At 38.7% G+C, this 19,323-nt stretch overlaps 1 protein-coding gene and 1 long non-coding RNA gene across 3 annotated transcripts in view; one reads left to right on the plus strand and one right to left on the minus strand.

Moving 5' to 3' along the window:
* The window catches only part of LOC117022213 (uncharacterized), a 56,381-nt gene that overhangs the window by 3,739 nt on the left and 33,319 nt on the right, over window positions 1-19,323 (plus strand). The gene's annotated exons all lie outside the window — the stretch shown is intronic.
* The window catches only part of CFI (complement factor I), a 44,889-nt gene continuing 26,311 nt past the window's right edge, over window positions 746-19,323 (minus strand). For both annotated transcript variants that reach the window (XM_033106059.1, XM_033106058.1), the window contains exons 8-16: window positions 19,086-19,196; window positions 14,868-14,891; window positions 14,684-14,704; window positions 12,006-12,041; window positions 10,067-10,170; window positions 9,798-9,901; window positions 6,131-6,408; window positions 2,491-2,595; window positions 746-1,077 (exon numbers count right to left, since the gene is read on the minus strand). In XM_033106059.1, the coding sequence (XP_032961950.1) occupies window positions 860-1,077; window positions 2,491-2,595; window positions 6,131-6,408; window positions 9,798-9,901; window positions 10,067-10,170; window positions 12,006-12,041; window positions 14,684-14,704; window positions 14,868-14,891; window positions 19,086-19,196 (1,001 nt within the window). In that variant the 3' untranslated portion in view covers window positions 746-859. The remainder of the gene's footprint in view (window positions 1,078-2,490; window positions 2,596-6,130; window positions 6,409-9,797; window positions 9,902-10,066; window positions 10,171-12,005; window positions 12,042-14,683; window positions 14,705-14,867; window positions 14,892-19,085; window positions 19,197-19,323) is intronic.

The raw sequence follows: 19,323 nt of genomic DNA on the forward strand, positions 1-19,323 counted from the left end.
CTCGGGAGTTCTAGAAAAGGTTATGGCTGGAGATATGGATTTGTGAGTCATTGGACTGTGGGTGGGATTTGAAGAGGAGATCACCAGGGAAGTGCAAAGTAAAAGAAGTGACCGGAAGGAAGAGGCTGGGAAGGAGGCAGCAGGCTAGGAGGAAGAGTGTGATGCCCTGAGGGGTTGGCTGAGTCTACTACCCTGGGGACAAGGAAGGTGAGCATGGTTAGGTGACTGTGAGGTTGGATACTGAGAAGTCAATGGTTGTGGTGTGGTGTCTGTGGAGAGATCTAAAGAAAGGGTCAGGGAGAACTTGTGAAACGAGGAAGTAAAGACAAGTTTTTTGAGAACTTTTAATCCTTAAGGAAGCAGAGAAATGGGGCAAGAGCTGTGAGGTCAGTTATTTTCCTATGACAGGTACTGTGCCAAATATTTCCGTTCAGTATGTAGTTTCGTTTTCTCAAAATTCCCAGTTTCCTTTTTAAAGGTTGAAAATGAGACCAAAGAAGATAATAAATTGCCCAGGGTCAAGCAATTAGTAGGTGGTAGATTTGGGGTTTGAATGTAGGCATATGTGACTCCAATGTCACTCAACGAAACAAGCCTTTAATGTAGTCAATATATCACTCCTGTATGAAGGAGATAATTTCATCACATTTCTAATAAATAAAATATGTATACTTGACTAAAATATTTGAGAAGCATACAGCAAAATTCCAATATGGCATAAACTTTGTAGAGACCTTTAAAAATATCCAATAAAATTTGCTTTATTTTTTTCCTACAGCAATACTAATTATGCAGTATCATTTCAAATAAAATGGAACTCTTGAGAGAAAAAAGTAGAAAGAAGAGAGAGATCACAATTTTATACATTGTACTGAGAAATAAGAGACCTTCCCACATGATGGCTAATCCAGTCAAAATAATTGGCCACTTTGGTGTAAACGCCTGGGAACTCTGGTTGTCCACAGTTTTCACCCCAACTTACTACACCCCAAACATAAGTCACATTGTTATCATTTTTACAGATTAAGGGGCCTCCAGAGTCCCCCTTACAGGCATCGATGGAACCGTCATCTGTACCTGAGAAAGACACAGGAAAAAGAAAATCACACATTTACTTATATTTGTCAAGTCCCCCGTGCCGCCTTCCTGCCTCTTCCACTAATACGGTGAAGGACTTCGGCTTTCTAACAGGAAATAACTCCTGCTCTCCCTCGCAGGCCTCTGCTAGACCCGCGGAGTTATAGTGATGCAGGTTGGGAAATATTTTATCTTCTACTCATTCTCCAAATTTAGTAAGGGCTCTCCCTGCTTTCTCTACTTTATGCAAGTATGTATATACCATGATGTGATTATATGCTGAAAATAGCATCAAATGCTGACTGGGAAAACATGAATACCTAGTCCTTATTGAGTGCGTAGAATGTATTAGTCACTCATTGCTTTAATCCTCATCACAACACTATTGGGTAAGTATCATCATTATCCCTATTTTAAAGTGAGACACATAAGCCACAGAGAGAGAGGTTATAAATATTAACCTCTCGTCCAAGGCCATACAGCTCATAAGTGGCCGAGCCTGGATTTAGGCAACCACACCTCAGAGCTTGTCCTGTTAACTGGGATATTGTCTCCTGGTAGATTTTGTGCTGTTCTCCTTTTTTGTCCTCTATTATCCTGAACTCCATTTTAAGTGGGGAGGACACAGGAAATGGTCTATTTACATTCATCTCACTCTTATGACTTTCCAAGATTTTTAAGTCACTGTATCCAACAAGTTATAGGATGTCAATAACTCTGCCTTTTTCTGTAATATACTGCTTAGAAGTGGTTTAAATAAAGCATCCTAAATGTACTGCCCTGGCTGGTCACCTGCCTTTGGGCCCCCGCTAGAAGTAGGAACTGCTGTCTTTGTGTTAGTAGGGGCACTGGCATCTGTGGTATTAAAGCAGACAGACAGGTATCGTAAGAAGTTCAACGGGATTTCTGAGGAAGGAGAATTGAATTACAACTGGATGTATTTGAAATGAGATCATTTGGATTTTTATTTATAAGAACTTTAGGTTTTGATCCTTGGTATACCACTTCTTGTCTGTTAAGACTTTGGGCAAATTATATAACTGCTCTGCAGTGCCCTTCTCTATTAAGATCCCCAGTTTTGCAGGTAAGGAAACTTGCTCACGCTCACATGAGTAGTAATTGGATTAAAACAGGAATATAAACCCAGGTGGTCTGGTTCCAGAGTCTGTGCTCTTAGTCACCTGGCTATACTGCGGTATATACCACTATACTGCTTAGTATTTTCCCCCTTAGTATTAGAATGAGGGAACTTGAGCTAAGGGGAAGGGACTGAAGGAGTTTGATAATGTAGTAGCCAGGAGACCAAATGAAAGGGTTCAGGGCCCAGAGCTGATTTGGGCCCTATTTGGTGGGGAGGAGGAAACATGTTTGTTAGGGATAATGTGTGTGTGTGTGATAGAAATCAGTGCTTACCTGCACATTCCATTTCTTTTTCAAAGTAGCGACCTGGGTAAAATCTGGAGCAGTTGCTTTTCAGGTAAACTTCACCCCACTGAAGTGAATAGACTTTTTGGTTATCTAAAAAAAGTGAGAAAATAAATAGATATTTAGAAGTCACAAATGAGAAATCTAAATAAATACTTAGTCTCATAGTTTAGTAAACCATTAGGAATGCGTAAGAATATATATATTCATTAATACATGTATAAACTTTTGAGGACAATTCATTAGCATATTTAATCATACATTACTCATATCCCCAGTTTCTATATTTGTCTTTCTAAAAACACTCAAGGGTCATTCTGAAGTCCTACTTGTTTAACAAAGAACTGGTTACTCTGAGATGAATGAGATAAACTCCTTCTCTTCTCACTGCTGAGTCCAGTGGGGAAGTTGGGTAGGAATCACGGATCAGGATCTTCCACATAAATAGCTCCTATTTTCTTAACAGTCCCTTATTTCCTTGAAAGTGCTTGTTAGAGTGAAAACAACTTTTTAATGTGAGAAGTTAAAATGAAGAAAGAAACAGACAGAGTTATCGGTGTGTATGTGTTTTTGTGTGTCTGTGAGGAACTCTCTCCTAAGTGATTTGAAAGTGACTTGAAAGAATTTAGGATCTCCTTTCCATTTAAGTTAGAGATTTGGGACTTGAACATTTTGGTCCAAGGAAAGAGAAGGGCCAGTACTGTTACTGATTGACAGTCCAGGGAAGATGAGAAAAACCTAAGAATACAGGTTGAGATGTCTCAGGTATAAGGAGTAAATCTTTGCCCCAGCACCCAGCCTTCTTTTTCCTAGTTTGCAGCAATGTTTATGCTGTAGGAGGATAGGGGCCAGGTCTGACTCATTCACTGCTGCTCCAGCACCCAGCCTCATGCGAGCACACAGTAGTTGCTTAACAAATATTTATGTAACGAATTAGTCCATGAACCCAGTAATTCAATTATAAATACCTTAGGCCAAATGACTTACCTCCTCAATTAACTTATAAACTACCCAGGGACAGAGATCTCTGGCTTATCCGGAGAGGGCAGCCCCACAGACCCTAGCATAGCAGTGAGCATAGTATATTTAACTGTAGAACTAGTATTCCTCTCTTCAGGGAAGCAGAGGGAGAAAAAGATCCACCAAGGTATATGGCAAATCTGGAGAGAGTTTCTTTTTTTCTCCTTCAAGTGCTACTTCAAGTTTGTCTCAAGATGGCTACCCTCCTCAGGATAAGAGCTTTTTAAAAAATTAGTGATTTATTGTTTCCTCAAACTCAGGACAAGCCTATAGACACTGGGAGCTCCTGTACTGTGTGAGAAGTTTTTAATGACTCCGGAGATTGCTCCCTTCCCTGAACTCTTGTTTTACATACTTCTTGAGGCACTTGTCACATTCTGCTGTCTGATGGTGGCATTCATGACTGATGGCTCCTACAGAAGAGAGGAGTCCCTTGGGAGCTATAAGTCCCTTGAGAGCTGGTTTTTGTCTTTCATCCCGTAGCCTCTGCAGCCCCCGTTTTTTGACTGGGTCCATACTTTGCATCAGTGAAATCCTAGCACTTTAGCATTACTCTCTTATACTCATAATAAATGCGTTAAATCATTTTTGATTAATAAATAAACCAATGGATAAGAACATATTTACTATTTATATAAAATACATGGAATAGAGAACATGTTAAATTCCACATCAAGGATACAATCAGCCAAATTCAAGGTGTAGAAGTTCTAAAATAGGAATGACCCAGTTTATTTAATAAATACATTTAAATGAAAGGAAGGGGTAACTGTTCTAGATTAAAAGAGATTTAAGGAAAATAACTCCCAAGTGCAATATGTGGACTTTGTTTGGATCCCAATGGAAATAATTTGATTGTAAAAATGTTTTGTAAATAATTAAGGAGTATTAAACACAGGCTGGATATTAGATGATATTACCAATCACGTTCTTTTTGTTGAGTATGAAAGGTGTTGTGTTTTGCTTTGTTTTTTTAAGTCCTTACCTGGTAAAGATATTTACTGGAGTATTCACGGGTGAAATTACATGATATCTGGGATTTGATTTAATATATTCCAGGAGGAAAAAACAAGTGTGTGTGGGGAATATGGTGAATAGCTCCTGATTGTCCTTAAAGGCCATTCTCCACCCCTCAGTGCCCACTCCCTGCCCTAAGAGCCTGCCCTGGAGGTATTGCCTCAGTAGGAATCCCTTAGCCTTTGGTTTCCAGCTGGTTTCCAACAGAAGACCCCAGCAGAAGGGAGGAAGGGAAGGAGAAAGGATAGCAAAATTGGGGCTCAAGGTCATTGCTTCTCTCAAGGCAGCCTGCTCTACCTAAGGCTCTTTCTCCTTCTGGTAACTTCTCCTTCCCTTTACACCTTTAGCTCTAGGAGAGGTCTCAGTGCTGTTCGTCCTGGGTTTCTGCAAGATCCTTGTGGCCCCCCAAACCTTACCTACATCTTTGTAATTAACCCCTTTATAAATAAACCTTCCTAATTATGCTATTTGAGATAGTGATTGATTCAGGGAGATAAAACAAAAGTGGTAGAATGTTGATAGCAGTGGAAACTGGTTAGTGACTAAGTAGGTTTCTTATACTTTATCTCTGCTTTTGTGTATACTTGTAAATGTACATAAAAATGTTTTTTGGGTTTTTTTGAGAAAACACAAATATAAGGACATAATGCCTTCTGTATGAATTAATTACTAATAAAATTTAGTATTTTGTAAGTCTTGGGTATTCAAACATACCATAAATTCAGGTTGATTTATACATATATTTTATATTTTTCAATGTGGCAATTATAAAGAATGTGTTGGAATATGACTCTATAAGACCAATGCAATGAAGTTATTTACAAAGAGAGCTTAAGATGTCAAAAGGAAGCTAAATTTCAAGGCTAACTCTTTAAGACAAGGAAAAGCACTGGCTAATTTAATTCTAATCCAGCTTCTAATTTAGCAGGTATTTCTAATAATTTGTTCCTAAGTGTTCTACATCTCTTATTCATATGAATGTGCACCTCAAATCTTCTTAGAAGCTCAAAGAACAAATTCTTTATGTTATCTTTGTCTTTATGGGATGTGGGGGTTTGGGGCATGGAGAATGGGAGAGGGGAGAAGAGAGAGCAGAAGGGTTGTGGGATCACTGACTCAGCATATACTGTGACTATCCCTTCGAAAACCTGTTTATCTTCCACCCATATCTCTTCAACAAAATCCCAATGCCCATGCTATATGTTCCCCTGTCACTCTATTTTTTTCTTGGTAAATGGTTACCCCTCAATGGATGCTTCAGAATTATAGAGTGTCGGTATCCTTTGAAACTCTGGATCATGATCAGCTACATAATTTGCAAAGCCCAGTGAAAAATGAAAATGTCAGGTGGATCGCCTGCAAAAATTATTAAGAATTTCATGATAGTGACAGTAGAGCAATAAACCAAGCATGGGCCCCTCGGGTACTGGGCAGCTGCACAGGTCCCACACTCAGGAAGCCAGGCTCGCTGATATTCACGTTCCTGGATCGGTGCTATGTTCTCTCTGAGCATTAGATTAGCTCCTATGCATCCCTAATCCCATTCATTTTCAACCCCTGGATTCTGATTAACAAAGAGTAGAACATGTACCTTTTTCTCGACCCCAGCCAGAAATGATGCATTTATCGTTAGGTCGGAATAAATGTGGAGACCAGGGAACACAGGCAGGGACGGATTTAGGCAGCACACATTCTCCGAGGTTTGGGCGCTTTTTCAGTTCAATCAAAGCTATGTCATTTTGGTAGGTGGCTCCATTGTAGTTTTCGTGGATAATAATTTTATTGACCCACTGAACGACTATCTCAGAGTTAAGTTTTACCCAGTCTAGTAATGATGTCCATATTTGGTAACGGTGAACTCTACTGACTCTATAACAGAAAAAGGAAAAGGGAAATATATTGAGAAAAAAACCAACTATAAACCTGGATTTCTGACACTTCATCTTTAAATTCTTCCTTCTAAAGGACACTTTTCATTTTCCCAGATTTTTTTTTAACCCTTGCTGTCATGAAGCAGTGCAGTTAAGTTTACTTAGGGCAGAGTTAAAGCCAATGGGTAAATGAAGAGAGGAATAGGCCGTCTATATGCACCAGAGCAGGGACATAAAGAATTCGCTGCCGACTAGAAATGCCTAGAAGTGGAGTGAGTTGGCTGCCTCTGGAGTGAGAGCACGACCACGGAAAGTGGTTAAACAGAGACCAGATGGTATCCAGCCAGCAATAAGGTTGAGGAAACGGGGAGTCACAGCACACACTCTCATCACTCTGCTGACCCCAGAGGTTCTCAGAGCCAAGACCACAGCAGTCGTTATCCTGACATTTAACACCGACTTCATCCTAACGTCGCACTGTATTTATCTGCTCACAAGCCTTTCTTCCTGTTAGACGGTGCTACTTGCAGTCAAAGATGGGGTCTTATTAATCTATGGATAGATGCCTGTGCCTAGGGTTGTACCTTTTTTTAAATCTGGTTGAAATGGTGAATGAGCTAAATAGTGCCGGTTCTTATGCCTCACTCCATTTCATACCAATTTTCACCTCATGGTTTCCAGCAAATTGGGCATCTACCATCATTTTCTCAGGTCATCACCTTACAGTTGAACAGTGATGTCCTAGGAGTTAATGAGTTATTCAGGATGCTTTTGTTTAATGTTTAGTGTTCCAAGAATGCTGTGTTTCATATTAATTTTGGTTATTTTTCAGGATCAGAGATCCGGATATTGTTTAAAGTCAATGCTGTTTATGCATTCAATTTACTAAACAAATACTTACTGTGCACCTACTATATACCAGGTACTGTGGTAGCCACTGGGATACAGAAATGAACAAAAAAAATCAGAAATAGTTCCTGCCTTCATGGATTGTGGGGTCTAGGGAAAGATGTAGCATTAAATAGATAATCACACTAATGAAGAAATGTATTCTACTGTGATAAGTGAGAGGAATGAATAGCACATGGGCTTTGTCTTAAGGGAGTCAGGGAGATTTCTCTGAGGAACGGAAGACTGAGCTGAGATCTGAATAGCGAGTAACACTAACCAGGAAAACGGGGTAGGAAGAATCATTTCAAGCAAACAATATATGAAGGTCTGTGCGGCTGGCAGAGAGGGGCATGTGAGTAGGTGGAAGAAGTCCAGAGTGGGTGGAGCAGAGAGCAGAAGGTGAAGCTTCAGGGCAAGATGAGATGGACCAATGTAAGTAGGGCTCAGGTCATATGGGGCCTAATGGGCCATGTTATATTTTTGTTTAGTTTTTTATCCAAAGAGGAATACACAGCCATTGAATGTTACATAATAAGTGATCAAAACCAAGTATGGAAATATTACTCTTGCTGCACAGTAAAGAATGGATAGATGGGGGTGGAGGTGGGCAGAGTAAATGTGGGTAAGGCAATTAGGAGGCAGTTGGTATAATCCAGATAAAAGACAAAAACAGGGTAACTGGGGAGATGGAAAGTTTGAGAATTAAATAATTAGACATTAAAAATGCCACTTAGAGTTGGTGCTATATTGCCTGGACTATGGTAGGGCTGAGGGAGTGAAATGTGATGATGCTTAGATTTCTGCTTTGTGTAACTAGATGAATGGTGTTGTCATTTGCTGAGACAGGAAACCCTGGCACAGGACCATATATATCTGGGGCAATGGCCATACAATGAGCTCAGTCTCTGAGATTTTGCATTCGTGAGCCAAGATGACAGGCAGTTGACTGTAGGGCCAGTGGCTGGAGGTCATTGACTGTGTCAGCACATAGCATTTTAAAGCAGATAGCTTTAAGAAGAAGGAGGGAGAAGAAAAGGGGAAACCAGGCTAAATACTGAGGAATGTCAGTATTTCTCTTGAACAATAATACTCAGTCACAGGAGGGTGAAGCTGCAAAGAAGGCAGAGAAGGTGTGGCCACAGAGGACAGTAGAAAACCAGAGAGTGTGTATCACAGAAGCCACGAGAAAAGGGTCATTCAGAAGGAAAAAAATAAATTTGGCTCATTGCTCCAGCCTATGAGGGTTTTTATGGGTGTCAGCCAACATACTTAATCATTCAACATGTTTCCTTCCCCTCTCTACTTTGGGTCTCCTGCAGATTTGTTAAATAGGCCTTCATCTAAGTTACTGTCAGATATGTCGAACTTGATTTTATCCTGGCTCTGCTAGCAACTAGTAGTACAGCTTTAGCCAAGTCATATAACTTCTCAGTTTCAGTCTGCTTATCTAAATAATGGGAAGAGTTACATTTACTTCTTAGAACTATTGAGAATATTAAAACAAAATAACGTGTGAAAGTGCTGAGCACACTATTTGGTGTGTAAGAGGTGCTCGATAAATGACATTTCATTCATGCTAATGATCAGAACTGAGGCCAGAATTCTGAACTCCGTGCTCCACCAAGCTGACCTTTATTCCTTATGAATACCTTTTAGGTATTGCCTTGCAGCCACTGTTATGGACTGGATGGTGTCCCCCTAGAGTTCACATGTTGAAGCCCTAAACCACAGTGTGACTGGGTGTGTTTGGAGATAGGGCCATTAAAGAGGCCTAACTAAGGTTAAACAAGGTCATAGAAGTGAAGCCCTAATCCGATATGACTGGTCTCCTCATAAGAAGAGAAAAAGACATCAGGGATGCAGGCATGCTGAGTAAAGGCCATGTGAGAACACAGCAGCTGTCTACAAACCAAGGAGAAACTAGCCCTACTGATATCTGGATCTTGAACTTCCAGCGTCCAGACTGTGAGAAAATAAAGCCCCCCACTCTGTGGTATTTAGTCATGGCAGCCCTTGCAAACAAATACAGACATTTACAACTTGCCTTACTGGCACTGCATCAAATTTGTATTTCCCATCTGCAGGTAATTATGAGACATCGTATCAAATGCTAATGTGAATCCAGACACACTCTGCCTACCCCACTTCTCTGACTTGAGAATCTCAACCCTTTCAAAGGGGAAGATAAATGTAGATAATACCTATTTTTTCCCCACCCTGTAAACAAATGAGCCACATCTAGTAAGTTAGTACGGATGGGTTTGATCTGGTCTTGCCAGCTGAGATCAACAATTTGGCCTATGGGGAACACAGTAGGTTCTGGGGATTGGCCTCTGGGGTCCCCATCGTGAATATCAGAGGGTATTTCACAGTTAACAGAGTGGAACTTGTCAATGACTTTTTCTCAGATATGTTTTTATTTATTATCTGCCACAATCTCTATTACCCACTTTCATTGTTTCAGGAAATCCAAAATCTATCGGAGACATTTTTTACCTGACACAATGTGCAGCAGTCAGGATCCAACAGCCACCAATATAAATTCCTCCACAGGTGATTTTCCCGTCCTCCCTAATTGCCACTTGCCATGGGAAGTCTCCCTGTAAAGACATTTGTATGGTCACTGCCATTCTACAAACAGATGTCTCTAAGATATTTCCATTGCAAGACTCCTAGCCTCTTACAATCACACATCCAACCCCCCTTTTCCCTCAAACTCAGGCTGTTCCTGGGAAGTAACAGTAGGACTTTTTGTGCAGGTTTACCACTTCTGCCGGCTTTCCTCCTACGACTCGTTTCCTTCTAACGGAACCGCTGTTTTTAACTCCACAGGATAGTTTAGGGAAAAATGACTTTATCCGTTTTCTTTCTTCAAGAAAAGAGAGAATGTATTATCATTTTGAACCATTACCTTTTAGGCAAACACTTCTTGATTATCTCAGCAGAGGCACCGCTAATATGAAAGAGGCCATATTCTTTAGCAAATTATTTTGGATATTAAACTGTACTATTCACCTTGTTTAAAAATTCTGTCTTAATATTAAAGTTGACTTGATTCTTTCAAAAATTTTCTAAAGGTGGTCTAGTGACAGAAAGAGGCTGGCTGAGGGATTAAACATTTACCATCCTCCGGCTGATAAATGATGCCACATGCCCAGGCATTACCACTAGGACAGCTCAGGGGGGGTTCTCAGGGAGAACTCTTGTATTCTCACTTTCATAGGTTTTACTTTTTAGAGGCTGTTTGTATGGAAATCTTTTCAATAATATTAATAGTAACATTAGTGATGTTAATATTAAGTACTTTCTATTTGTAAGACCCCATGCTAAATACTTTGTATATAGTTATCTCATTAAATCATCATATTAACCCTGAGAGGTAATGTGCTGGGAACCCCTGGACAATCCAGGGTCAGTTGGCCAGGCGAGGGGCTGTGTTTTTAACCACTTGACATGTGATGACGTTTCCTTCCTCTGTGAGCATTCAGATATGGCACATATGGCACTAGGAAAAAAACATGGTAGAGTTAGGTTTAAGACATGAGTTTGCAAGAGAATGCTTGACCAAGGATGACAGTGAAATGTGTCAGATGCTCTCCTTATTCTCTCTCTATACTTTACCAGGTCATGAAAATTTTTGCAGGCTTTCTTCTTTGCCCCAAGTGGAAAGGAAAATTAACATCACTATCAGTTACTCTGAGCATATTAGAAGGAGGTAAGTCCTCAAGGGAGAGAAGTTGTGAACAAATGTGGATAGATTTTTTGGAGGGTTCCCACCCCTCCTAAGGTAGGGGGAAGAGTGTGATGGTAAGCTTTAAATTTCTTCATGGACTTTTGAAAGAAGAAAGACTTCATTTATTGACAGCTGTGAAACCAGGTTGGGTAATATCTGAAAATTATTGTTGTCTTGAGTAAAGAATAAAGGACCTATGTTGAAAATCCCTTCTGAGTAGCTATAGCTTTGAGATCAAAATCTTTCACTCATTGCCTGATTTTTAAAAAATGTTAATTAACTTTGTGGTCTGGCAATTAAAAGGGAGTCTTACATGAACTTTAAAATGCCCCTAAAATAGGGAGCTATTTTATTCCTAATTTGTGTTTGAGGTTAAGTTACTCACCTAAGATAAGTAACAGTCAGGATTCAACACAAGTCAGTCTGACTTGTGTTATCAATTACTTATCAATTACTATCTTCCCAGGAATTTAATACTTTAATTTAATTTGGCTTTTAGTACACAACTGGCCAGGGTACAGATCTTCACAAACTTTCTGTTATCATGTTAAAACATTGCAAAAACACCAGATTAATTCAATCAAAATCTATTCTTTTTCTATTTCAATGTATGTCCTGAGTCATGATTGAAACCTGGTTGGTTTTTGGCAAAACTTACCTGACAAAACTCATAACAAATAGAAAAACTTTGTGTAGGACTAGAGTATTGTTTTCACTTCAAAATTAGTCATATGCATTAATCCATTTTTAAAGCAGGGCTTAAGAAGCACTTATGCTTGTTTTTCTTAAAAGTGATAATGAAAGGAAAAAAGTACGTAATGTTATTTTTTTTCTATTTAAATTGATAGTAAAGGTCATTGTTACTCAAATTAATTACGTGTATGTTACATACACACATGCATACACGCACAACATTGAAATGCAAATTTAAACCAGTGAACCATTAGTAAAAAGGAATAATGTTAACTTACCTGCATCCATATTAGCAGTCAAAATTTCTGTTTCTTCTATAATAAAACAAAAGTTCCAATGTTTAAAGTTGTGTTTATAGTAAAAATTAAATCATTAAAATAATTTAAACATTGATAATTTTTCATTTAAAACTTGTCCTCCCTTTAAAAAGGACAACACAAAATCCCCAAAGCACATCATCTGATTTCTTTTTTTTTGGCTAGGTAATTGTGAAGGCTCAAGATGAATTATGTAGAAATTTTGCAGGCACAAACTAGAGCTGTCTGTTGGTACAAGTGAATGGTGGACTCATGGTGCTGCCATTTGCTGCATTTAGAGCAGTCAACATGCCCAGATCAGAGAACAAGCTTCTCTTTCAACTCTACATTCACAAGGTCCTTACAGAAGGGAGGAACTAGTCACCGACACTGACCAAAAGAGTCCTGAGCTGATATTAAAAAGGCTCTTCTCCTTCTGTATGTAATCAGGCACTTCTTTCAAGGGTCATGCAAATAAAGACATTTCATTGGTTTCAGTATCAGGGGTGGTTAATATTAGACATCTGGGATGCAGAAGTCAAAAGCAAAAAAGAAAAAAGATTCTCTCTTCTTCCTTTCTTCCTTTGATTTTGCTTGAAGTGATCAGGGATGATTCCACCATCAGGCTGCTGTCCTACAGCAGTTCAGTCCTGCACAGGATACTGATTTCTTTGACCAGAGTTCCCAAGGTGGGTTCCCACTAACATGTGGCTCTGCCTTGGATGAGATTGCCGCCCAGAGGGCAGTGTTACTTTGCCACAGCAATCCTGTGTCTTAGCCCTGCATTTCCTGAGTTCTTTTTGGGAGACACATACATGTATCTGTCATGCTACACATGTAGGTTATTTTCTGAGGCAGAGAGAGGCTCTGCTCAGAGCTTTCACAAAAGCACCCTCATGGATCAAAGAGAAGACTCAGACATTCATACTGAATGCTCAAAAAAGGAAGATGGGGAAAGCCCAGTGTAGCTGAGGTATACTAGATATTAGAAGAGCAGCACAAAGCTCTGAAAGCAAAACCCATCAGAAAAACAATCAATGACTTTGATTGTATAAAAACTAAAGATTTATATTCAACCCACTATGGACAAAGGTAATAGATGGGTGGCAGAATGGAAGAAGATATATTCGATGTCTAAAACTGAAAATGGATTACTATCTAGAATGCAAACCAATAAAAAAGAAGACTGCAATCCCAATATGAAATGAGAGCAAAGATGTGAACTGGTGAAAGCAAAGAGGAAAGAAAAGGAAAAGGCAACTCAGAAGCTTAGTATGTGTATAAAGAGAGACTCAAAATGATTGGTTATTACAAAAATTCAAATTAATAAATGATGCCATATCCCTTGACAGTATGAGGCAAGCAAAATTAGGAAGCGGGGTAATACTAAATGCTGGTGCGGTTGAGGAGAACCCTCAGGTGTGTTTGGTGGAGGTGAGGACAGTACAGCTCTGCCAAAGAACACACAGGCACCAGTTAGTTGAAGTAAGTAGATGTGCACCCCGAGACCCAACAACTCCTTGCCCGGCTGGATGTCTTGAAGAAATCCTGCCACACATCCCTAAGGAGAGGACATTCATCACATGTGATTATGGGCTAAGAGTCCATTATTGAGAAAGCAGACAGTATATTGTGAAAGAGGAACACCACAGAGTATTTTATGCAGCAGTTGGAAAAAACAGATTCAATGGGCACATAGCAACATGGACAGATCTTTAAAATGTAATGCTTTGTGAAAAGAAAAAAAAGGGAAATATGAGCGCTACAACAAAATATGAAGTGCGTCAAAAAGGTATGCTCACAAGATGGCAATACCCATTGGATAAGAATGCATACAAACAAAAAGACATGCATGTTAAATCACATTAAAATGGTTGCTATGGGGAATGGGAGTAAGGTATAGGGATGAAAGAGAATCAGTCAAACAAGAGTGGGCCTTGCCTGGACCAGTGATGATCGTGTGCAGTGCGCTGAGGAGTATCGTAAATGCATCTCTTTGCCCCTGAGGTTCAAAACTAGGAAGGAAGGGAAAGAAGGAGGGAAGGTGCAAAGGAATAATGAGGGGTGGTGGTGGTGAGAACAACAGCAGCTTTGGAGGACAAGATGACAAGAGAGGGGCATACAGAGAAACAGTCGAGATGAGGCACTTAGACAGGGTGACCTTGAACATCTAAAAATCCCCCAGGAATCCTAAGAAATCTTGAGGGGATCCTGAACTTCTGGTAGTCATTTTATATGAATAATAAAAGAGTGATCCTAAAAAGCCAGATTTGGAAACATCAGGCTTACAAAAATAAATGAGAAAATACCTATCATGCAAAGAGGTATCTTTCCTCTGGCAGCAGTTTGGTCAGGAGCTGCCTCAATTTTGAGGGAAAAGTGAAGGAAGAGGAGAAGTGTATTCGGCAAAGGTGGAATGAGCAGGGGGCCTCCACGTTGAGTAGTTTTGGTTAGCAGACTGTATGGGAGTGTGAGAATGAGAATCAAAGTTTATCACAATGGAAAAAGGCCTCTGTGCCTAAACTAACGGTAAAGCTGGGTTATTGGGAACACATGGTCATATGCTCCTCAATTAATAGTTACATTAAAATATAAGAAGACAGCAGTACTTAGTTTTGTTTCAAGTCTGTAATCTCCCAAGAATTTAATAAAATGTTTACCTTGAGCCGTGTGTAAAAGTCCTGAAAAAATAAAAAACAAAAATTTACCACAGCAAAGGATAATTTTTATTTGAGAAAAATGCACACTATAGCAATATATTGTACATATATCATAAAAGTTATAATACCTTATTCTTGTTTTCAATTCTGTAATATAAATTTTCTATTATAAAAATACACTTACCTTTAATTTTATGTTGTCCAGCTCCTAAAAACAAAACAAAACCTCACTGTAGCAGAGATAATTTTCACTTGCATAAAATATACACAAATCATTAATATCACAGACCTAGTATAACAGCTTAAATTAATATTTACAAAAAGATAAAAGGGATCCACAGTATGCCAGCTTCCTTTGATTTTTAATACTGCATAACAAATGTTTCATCTTTCATTTGAACACATACCAATTTCACCACAGCAAAGAAATCATTTTAACTTCTGTTTTAAAAGGAGATTTGTATTTTAGATGTATTTGAACATATGCTCAACAGCGAACTTACTGTACAGTTATCCAAAATTTATAACCCTTTAATGTATATTAATAAAAGGTGGGCTTATGAAGGATAAATGACATCAAGATATACTTCAAGCCTCCCTTGGTTTAGTGATTTTGATCTGTCCATGGAAAGGAGAGATCAATGAATATATATACCATGTTTTCCCGAAAATAAGACATAGCTGGACAATCAGCTCTAATGCATCTTTTGGAGCGAAAATTAATATGAGACTCAGTCTTACTTTACTATAATATATAACCAGGTCTTATATTAATTTTTGCTCCAAAAGACGCATTAGAGGTGATTGTCCAGCTAGGTCTTATTTTGGGGGAAACACAGTATATATTTATTTTTACATCTCTGCTCTCACTTGCTTTTTCTTAGAGGGGGAAAATTAGACCCATTACGGAAATAGAACGGTAAACTAAAATAACAAGGACAGTTGGCTAAATGAATTTTTGATAGAGATTCAAAAACTCGATAAGAAAAGTAAGCTTTATGTTGTAGTTACTCCCTTGCAGTAGGATTTTTTTTTTAATGAACTAATAAATTGTGTTCTTTGATCTTAGTCTTTAGCATTTTGAATCTGGAGGAGAAGGAGGAGAGGGAGGGAGTAGGGAAAGAAGAGGAAGAGGAGGAGGAGAAGAAACCCAAAATATTATTTTACTGAAGAAGTGAAATCAAACTATAGAGCCTCAGAAAAAAGACAAATACTGTATGATCTCATATGTGGAATCTAAAAAAGCCAAACTCATAGACATAGAGATCCAGTTTGTGGTTACCAGAGGCAGGGGATGGGTATGGAGAATTAGGTGAAGGTGGTCAAAGTGTCCCACATAGTTATGTACTGGGATGCACTGTACGGCATGGTGACTAAAGTTAACACTGCTGTGTAGCATATTTGAAAGTTGCTAAGAGAGTAAATCCTCAAAGTTCTCATCACAAGGAAAAAGAAACTTTTTGTAACTATATGAAGTGATAGATGTTAATTGAACTTCATGGAATCATTTCACAATATATGTGTCAAGTCACTATGCTGTACACCTTAAACTTATACAATGCCATATGTCAATTATATCACAGTAAAACTGCAGGGGAGTGCGGGACTGTCAAGCTTCACTGGCAAAAGCCGTGGTTTACTGTCCTCCTCCCTGAAACATTTTTTGAAATTTCTCCCCTCTCTTTACAAAGGGTTTAACTACATTCAATGAACATAAAAGCATTTTGCTCACTTGCTTATATACCCTTCAAAAGAAATGATGTGATTTGAAATCCTAAAAAGTGTGTTTTTTAATTTAAGAAGTGATAGCAATGGAAAATTAAACAAAATTTAGTAAAGTCAAGTACTTGTCATACCAAAATAGAATTAATATGAATTCATTTATCCATATGTGTCTTCAACATTTATTTATGCTTATGTGTAAGGTGCTTTACCTAGGACGTTTGGAATACAAAAATAATGAGATAGATTCTGTTTTCAAGGTGTTTACTATTGAGAAGGGAAGATAAGACAAGTACAAAAAATTACAATAAACAGTTTACAGTAATTCCGTGGTGTCCTGACATGGACTCCAGCACTACAGGAGAGGCTGTTGTGTCCCTTCCGAGCTTGTGTTCTGTGACATCATGTCAATAGTATGAAATCCCCCATGGTGGAAGTATTTACACCAGAAATTAGCGAAGGCTGCACATCAGGGCTTCCCTCTCCTCTCAAAGCCAGTTGTTAAACATTTACCAGCACACCACCGGGTAAGTCCCATGCGTGAGGTGGATCTATGCACTCCTCCTGCAGCCTTCCCCATCTTTGTTGAAAGCAGCTCCATCCTTTCAATTCTGAGGCCAACACCCCAGACTCATCCCTGACTGCTCATTTGTTCTCACACCCCCATACAATCTATCAGCAAATCTTTTTGGCTCTAGCTTTAAAATCGATCCAGAATCTCACTGCTTCTCATCTCCTCCATTCCCGCCCACTTTTCCTAGTTACTATTGTCTCTTCCCTGGATTATTGCTGTGGCTTCCTCATCTGTCTCCTTGCATCTCCCTGGACTCTTGTACAGACTATTTCCCACCCAGCTGCCAGGGTATCTTGATTTAAAATGTAAGTCAGATCGTGTCACTCCTGGAAGTCCCCACTTCACTCACTAACAGGCCTGATCTCCCCCACCCCACCCACTCTCCAGCCTCTCCTACTGTTTGTCTAATCTCTCACTGCCACCACCTGCAACACCTGCCACACTAGCCTCCGGACTGCTTGTTCCTTCAACATACTAGAATGTTCCTGTGTTAGGAATACAGCACTAGTTATTGCCTCTGCCCGGAATGCTCTTCACAGATATCTGCATGGCTGGCTCCATCATTTTCTTCAGTTCTTTATCTAAAAGTAACCTCAGTGAGTGTGTCTTCCCAGGCCACCGTATCTAAAATTTTAGAACTTACCCTTGACATTTTAGATCAGACTTCCTTGCTTTATTTTTCTTCTTCGTGCTTTTTTTTTTTTTACTAGATATTTTATTTACTTCTCGTGTTTATTGCTTCTGTCCCCCACTAGAATGTAAGATCTATGAAGGGACAGGGACTTTTTAAATGTTATTAACTATGGTAACCCCAGCGCCTAGAACAGGGCCTGGCACACATCACTTAGTAAGAACTTAATCAATATTCGTTGAGTAAATGAATGAATATAACAATTTAGAGAATTCTTTTTCCTCTAGAAACATCGATGGGAGCACGAAGTCAATTTGTGTGGCACAGAGTAGGTACCTAGTAAATATTTCTCACATTGGAGGTTTTTCAGTGAGCAACAGAAAGCAAAGACCATCAACTCATTGCTTTGAAACTTGGGATGTAAATGGAAAGAATTAAACATGATTCTGCCTTTCTGTTATGAACTGTATTTCATGGAAACAAAATAGTTGATGAAGGAAAAACTATACAATTTAATAAATGTAGAAAGAATGTTGAATAGAAATTGCCATTATATAGTCCCTATTGATAAATTGGCTCTAAGCAACACAACCACTAAGTCTGCTAAAAACCATTAAAGTGAAAGGTTGTGGGGTAACTGTTTTAAAGGAATGATCAAGCTGATCCAGTGATCAATCTTAGCAGCACTAGAAGTGGGATAATCAGACAAGACACTCTATGTAATAGGAATTACACAGCACCACCCATCAAGAATTCTTGCCTGAAACATTGAATTTTATATCTAATCCAGAATAAGTAACATCCTGTAGGCAAATGACCCAGTTTCTCTAGAAAAATCAATGGCATATAAATAAAATAAAATAAAATAAAATTTAAAAATTGGGGATGAATGGGTAGGTAACTCTTAGAGAATAAAAGACTTCAAAAACTTAATAACCGAACACAATGTTAGATGCTTTTGGATCCTAATTCAGAAACATTAATTCTAAAAAGACATTTTTGAGACAGTTGGGAAAATTTGATTATGGGCTGTTATTACAGAATTATTATTTTTAGGTTTACTAATGAGATAATGGTTGTATATATAAAGTGTTATCTTTAGAGATATATATAGGCAAAGTTATGTGATATCTGAAATTTGCTTTAAAATACTCAAACAATAAACATGTTGAACAAGACTGGCAAAATATTAATGATTGTTGAAGCTGGGAGATGAGTACATAAGAGTTCTTACTAATAGTCTATCTATTTCTGTTATGTGGGAACTTTTCTAATAAAGAGTTCTGAAATAACAAAGAAATATTTAATACATGAAAACACAAGAGAAGAACATTTTATAGTTCTTCAAATGCCCACTCAACAGTACTCTTACTGCTGGACCCTCCTATGGTCACTGACAATCACAATTTGCCTAAAAAAAGTTTCAGAGTCCCTGGATCAAATAATGAGAAAAAGTAATCATAAAACGAAATTACCTTCACAACCAATTTCGTCGTCTCCTGTAATGCAGTCCACCTCACCATTGCACTTATACTGGTTTGGAATACAAACGCCAGATTTACAAAGGAAACTCTCGGGTTGGCACCCTATGCAAACATAAATGGAAGAGGGTTTTTGTTTTTGTTTCATTCTTAAAACTGAATGAGATGGAATCTTAAAGTCAATGGTAAAGTTGTTTCCACTGTTTTAGTCAGCAAATGGGGGGGGGATTTC

Source organism: Rhinolophus ferrumequinum, chromosome 5 (genome assembly GCF_004115265.2).
Source record: "Rhinolophus ferrumequinum isolate MPI-CBG mRhiFer1 chromosome 5, mRhiFer1_v1.p, whole genome shotgun sequence".
Taxonomy (NCBI): Eukaryota; Metazoa; Chordata; class Mammalia; order Chiroptera; family Rhinolophidae; genus Rhinolophus; species Rhinolophus ferrumequinum.